The following is a 6,096-nucleotide window of genomic DNA, read 5'->3' on the forward strand; positions in this document are numbered from 1 at the left end:
AGGGGAGTTTTAAACCCGGCCGGTGTGCTCAGTGGTTGAGCGTCTACCAGTGAACCACGAGGTCACCAGTTTGATTTCTGGTCAGGGCACATGCCTGGGTTGTGGGCTTGATCCCCAGTAGGGGACATGCAGGAGGCAGCTAACTGATGATGTTTCTCTCTCATGATATTTCTTTCTCTCCATTCCCCTCCCTTTCTCTCTCTCTCTAAAAATCAATAAAAACATTTTTTTTTAAAGTTGAGTTTTAGCCCTAACTGGTTTGGCTCAGTGGATAGAGCATCAGCCTGTGGACTGAAGGGTCCCAGGTTCGATTCCGGTCAAGGGCACATGCCCAGGTTGCAGGCTTGATCTCCAGTGGGGGGGAGTACAGGAGGCAGCCAGTCAATGATCCTCAATCATCACTGATGTTTCTATCTCCCTCTCCCTTCCTCTCTGAAATCAATAAAAGTATATGTATATATAAACGACAATGAGGTATCACCTCACACCTGTCAGAACAGCCCAAGTGCCCATCAGCAGATGAGTGGATGAAAAATCTGTGGTACATTTATACCATGAATACTACGTGGATGTGAAAAAGAAGGAACTCTTACATTTGCAACAGCATGGATGGACCTGGAGATTATTGCACTAAGTTAAATACGCCAGTCAGAAAAAGGCGAATACCGTATGGTCTCACTTATCTGTGGAATCTAATGAACAAAATAGAGTCAGAGGCATGGGTACATGGAACAGACTGACGAATGTCAGAGGGAAGGGGGGGTGTGGGACTGGATAAAGGGAGATTAAGGGATTAGCTAAAGCACATAAATGCATAGTGCACGGACTCAGACGGTAGTGTGGCGAGGGCCGAGGGAGGGAGGGTGGCCCCCTGAGTGAAGGTGGCAAAGTGGGGGGAAATGGGAACATCTGCAATAGTGTCAGCAACAAAAAAAGTTGGTTGTGGACTTCCATCTCCCTCCCCCTGAAATAGTCCAGCCTGCGGAACATGAACTGAAGGCCAATGTCTGCCACTCTCCTTACTTTTTTTTCCCTTTTGAGTAAAATGACTTAGAATGAAATGCACAAATCCCACGAGTGTGCTTTTTTTTTTTTAGCTTTTAAAAATCGATTTTAGAGAGAGAGGAGAGGAGAGAGAGAGAGAAACATTGATGAGAGAGACACATCGATCGGCTGCCTCCTGCACACTCCCCCACTGGGGACTGAGCCCGCAACTGGGAATTGAATCGTGGCCTCTTGGTTCATGAGTCAACACTCAGCCACGGAGCCACCAGCTGGGCCTCTCTGAGCGTTTACAAATGCATTCACCTTGTAATTAAATGTCTATCGAGATCGCAGAACATTCCCATCACTCCAGAAAGTTCTTTCATGGCCTTTCCTGGGAAAGCCCTGCCTCTGCTCCCTGACAACCACGGTGCCACGCTTTCCCCAGCTCGCACCGTTGTGCCTGTTCTAGAACTTCACATAAACGGGCTCCTAGCGCCTACACCACTTTGTGGATGGTTGTTCCCGCTCAGCCTAAGTATTTTCAGAATCCTGCGGGTCCAGAGATCCTGACCTCTTGTTCTCTGTTGCATGCCATGCCTGGTGTATAATAATCTAACAAGCACTAGAGAAATGTCTGTGGATAAGAAAGTAATTGTATTGAATGAATGCAAATTATTTCATTGCATAAATGAATGAATGAAATGGCTTCTTGTTCCCAGGAGACTTGATCTCGCTCCTTCTCTCCAGCTTTTCTTGCCAGCCTCCTTAGTCATGATTCAGGGGCTACAGTTCCAAAGCACAGAGACATCGCCCCCACACACACCTCTTGTTTCCCAAGTCCCACAGTCTTCCCATGACAACACATGTTGTCAGGTACATATCATCCCCAGCTTCCTACCTTCCCCATTATCTGCTTCAACCTCCCGCTTTATTTCCTTCCCTCCTGCCTCCTCTAGATAGACTCCACCTCAACCGGGCTCTAGAACTGCTGAAATGTCTCCTGGGTCAAAAGTGCCCACCCGAGCAGTCAGAGCCCTGAGACATTGCTGATGGGGTGCAAGATGGTGCAAACACTTTGGAAAAATGGTTTGACAGTTTCTTATAAAAGTTAAACACTCATCTACTATCTGACTCACTGCCAAGAAAAGTGAAAACTTAAAGCCATAAAAAGATCTGTACAAGAATGTTCACAGCAGCTTAATTCATAGTAACTTACATGGGAAACAATGCAAACATCAGTCAACAGGTGAACGGACACACAGACAGTGTAGATAAACCTCAAAGATATGATGCCTAGAGAACGAATCACAACATATGGCGATTCAATTTAAAGGACATTTGAGGAAAGACAAGTCTAGGCAACAGTGGTGCCAGCAGATCCTGGTGGCCTGGGGCGGGGGTGGGGAAGGGAAGGGACTTGAGGGGATGATGGAAATGCTTTGTATCTGGAATGTAATGGTGACTACACAGCTGCATACTTTTCTCAAAACTCTGACTTGGAGCTTGAAATGCGTGCATTTTTAAAACATTTAAATTGTGGTATAAAATACGCATAATATAAAATTTGCATCTTAGCCATTTTAAGTAGATAATTCAGGCCCTGGCCTGTGTTGCTCAGTGATTAGAGTGTCATCACGTACACCAAAGGGTTGTAGGTTTGATTCCCAGTCAGGGAACATACCAAGCTGTTGGTTCGATCTCTGGTCGTATTAAATATATTCACATTGTTGAGCGACCAATCTAGAAGTTTTTTTTATCTTTCAAAACTGAAGCTCCATATTCATTAAATAACTCCCCACACCTCGGGAGAGTCCTGGCGCCCACCATTCTGCCTTTTATTTCTATGAGTTTGACTACTCTAGGTACATCAAGTAAGTGAAATAATACAGTGCTTGTCCTTTTATTGCTGGTTTATTTCTTTTAAAAAATATATATTCTATTGATTTTTTTTACAGAGAGGAAGGGAGAGGGATAGAGAGTTAGAAACATCGATGAGAGAGAAACATCCATCAGCTGCCTCCTGCACACTCCCCACTGGGGATGTGCCCACAACCAAGGTATATGCCCTTGACCGGAATCGAACCTGGGACCTTCAGTCCGCAGGCCGATGCTCTATCCACTGAGCCAAACCGGTTAGGGCAATTGCTGGTTTATTTCATATAGCAACAGAGACTTGGAGATGCGATTAGGGATTTAGAGATGGGATGTTACGTGTTAAAGAATTTGATTGGTTTTTGTCCCTGTTTTTTGGCAAGGTGCACTAAACCCTTGGGATTTCTCAAGTGTTAGGAATGTCTCTGATCTTCATGGGGACCCATTGGCTCATACCTGAGTTTATAGCAAGGAGATGGCTCAGGGTGGGGGTTGGTCATGCCCAAAAGACCAACCATGCGGGGTGGGGCTTTCAGACACCCAACCTCCGGGGAGGTGATGGAGGTGGAGTTGGAGTGCAATCACATGACCAATGATTCCATTAATCACCTTCATAATGAAGCCCCAATACAAACTCTGGACATCAGTGCCAGGATGGTGATCTGTCCTGAGAACATGGGAGTTCTATGTTTGAGACCCTCCCAGCCCTCGCTCTATGTGTCTCTTCATTTGGCTAGTCTGAATTTGTGTTCCTTATAATAAAACTGAAAGTCTAGAGCTTTCCTAAGTTCTGAGCCATTCTAGCAAATTATAGAACTCATTTGGAGGGGATAGTGAGATCCTTTGAATTTGTATCGGTTGGTAAGAATCAATTGGTCAGAGGTATGGGTGGCCCAGGTACCCCCAAACTGTAGTTAGGGCAGTCTTGTTAGGAACGGTGCCCTTAATCTGTGGGTGCTGTCTATACTAGCTTGGGGTGGTTAGTGCCACAATTGCATTGCAGGAAACCATCCTGGATTATAAGGCTGGGCCTAAAAGTGCAATCACAAGTGTCCTTATAAGAGGGAAGCAGAGGGATATTGACCCAGAGAAGGCAAGAGGACCACTAAAGCAAGATGCTGCCCTTTTGGCTTTGAGATGGAAGAAGAGGCCATGAGCCAGAATATGTGAGAGACGCAGCTAAAGAAGCCGGAAGACAAGACAGATTCTCCTTGGAGCTTCCGGAGGGAGCCTGACCCTGGGGACACCCTGATTTTGACTCAGTGAAACTAATTTTGGGCTTCTGACCTCCAGAAAGTGCTGTCTTAATCCATCAAGTGGTGGTCATTTGTTACAGTGACCTTAGGAAACTCACACACTCCTCCCAGCTGACCATCTGAAAAGCTACCTGTCTGGCTGACAGTCCCCTCAGTAGGCTATCTGTCCAGGAGTCAGGTGGCACCTGGGGCTGGCCAGTGCCTTGCTCTGAGCTGTAGTTGTAGAGCCCAGAGAAGGGCTGGTTACACCACGGAAAGGCTGCCCCTGGCCAGGCCGTCTGGGTGTTATTCTCTCCTCTTCCAGCTCAGTCGATGCTCTCAGGGCGGGGCATCCGAGGGCTCAAGCAGCTTTGGACTTGAACTCAGTTCTACACGGACGTAAAGGCTGCTAGCCTGTCACACCCTTAGACCTGTCTCCATTGGAAATTCCAGGAGAGCCCCCAGCCCCCAAGACAGGGGCAGGAAACTGGGAGTACAGGGTGAATTCAGAGACAGAGTTCCCGTGTTTGGGGGGCACCCTGCACCCCCCAAATGTGTTCAGCCATCCTTAACACCTTCCCACACTCCCCACCCGCAAGACTTTCCCTTCCCAGCTCCATGTGCTGAAATCTCATTCTTCGAGAGTCCATCTTCTCTGGGATGTATTTTCTGATCGCTCCACCAAGTGGTCACAGAACCTAAGCGCCCTAGACATAAGGGACCGACACCTGCCTCAGGGCCTTGTCTCAGGAGCCTGAAATCTCCAAGGACAGGGGCCAGCCCTTCGGTGTTGGTGTTCCAGCACAGCCCCTCTCCCCGGGACACATCCCTGCGTTCCTCCTTTGAGTCACTGGTCAGATTGCTCCTGTGCCCAGGGGCAGTGGAATGAGCCAGCCCCGGTGGGGGAGGTAGTGGGGGTAAAGGACTGGGTCTGACTCACTCCCATGTCCCCAGGGCCCCACAGCCCTCCTGGCCCGGTGAGGACTACTCACTGGGTTTGGGAGCATCCTCGAGCCATGAGGTCACTCGGGGAGGTTGGGGTCCCTCACAGGTATCATGTCGGGGTCTCTGGCATAAAGCTTAGAAGAGCTCCCCAGAGCCAGGAGCGAAGATTCATATCTCAGACATTTATTGATGCTCCTTAGGGCTTCAAGGGCAGTTCATAAGACCCCTGTCTTTGAGGCCTCCCAGTCTAAGAAAAAATGCAAGAAAACAGCTCCATCTCCCAGGACGTGGTCTTGGCTCCGGAGGGAGGTGGGGTCCGATCGGGTCCAGGAGCCAGGGTTCCGGAAGAGGCAGAGGGTAAAGTTAGGTTCCCGCGGGAGGGATAGTGGTCAGGGCGGAGAGGAGGTCCCGGAGCACAGGCACTGCACTCCCTGAGTGGGGTGGGTAGTTCTTAGTGGTCGTGGGGGCGGCAGTGGGGCGGGGCGGGGGGGCCCGATGGTGGCGGGCAAAGCCAGGAAGGCGAGTAGCTGGAGCCATCGCAGCGGAGGGTGTGGCTCAGGGACACCGGTGGGCTCAACAGTTGAGCCTCTTCTCGCAGATCCAGTTGTCCTTCTCGTTGCGGCACGGGGCATCGTTCCACAGCCCCGTGTGCAGCATCATGACGCAGTCCTCGCTCCCCCGAGCGTCATTGGGCTCCCCCAGGTTCCAGTAGCTGCAGCGGTTTGGCGGGGGTGTTGCTGGGGTCTAGGCTGAGGATGCCCCTGGGGTCCAGCCTGTCTGCTTGGGTCTCCTCTAGACGCGCTGGGGGTCTAACTTAAGCATGCACCGGGGATATAACTTTCTAACGCCCAGAATTTGTCCTTCAGCCAGCTCCTGATGGCTAGACTGCCTGTCCCTAAGGGGCTCCTGACGGCTAGACTGCCCGCCCCGAAGGGGCTCCTGGTGGCTGCCCAGAGGACTGCCGCGGGGTTGGCCTGCCCCTGGCCAAGCCCCTTCCCTCACCTGAAGCTGAGCGGGGCTCCGTCCACCCACTGGTAGCCCTGGATCTTGCGGGCGC

The 6,096-nt window shown here is 50.3% G+C and overlaps 1 protein-coding gene across 1 annotated transcript in view; it reads right to left on the reverse strand.

Annotated features, from left to right (window-relative positions):
* Positions 1-5,193: 5,193 nt before the first annotated feature.
* The window catches only part of CLEC4G (C-type lectin domain family 4 member G), a 3,183-nt gene continuing 2,280 nt past the window's right edge, over positions 5,194-6,096 (reverse strand). The window contains 2 exon segments of the mRNA XM_015571531.1: positions 5,194-5,751; positions 6,042-6,096. Coding sequence (XP_015427017.1) covers positions 5,613-5,751; positions 6,042-6,096 — 194 coding nt within the window. The 3' untranslated portion in view covers positions 5,194-5,612.

This window comes from Myotis davidii, unplaced genomic scaffold (assembly GCF_000327345.1).
Source record: "Myotis davidii unplaced genomic scaffold, ASM32734v1 scaffold648, whole genome shotgun sequence".
In the NCBI taxonomy this organism is placed as follows: domain Eukaryota; kingdom Metazoa; phylum Chordata; class Mammalia; order Chiroptera; family Vespertilionidae; genus Myotis; species Myotis davidii.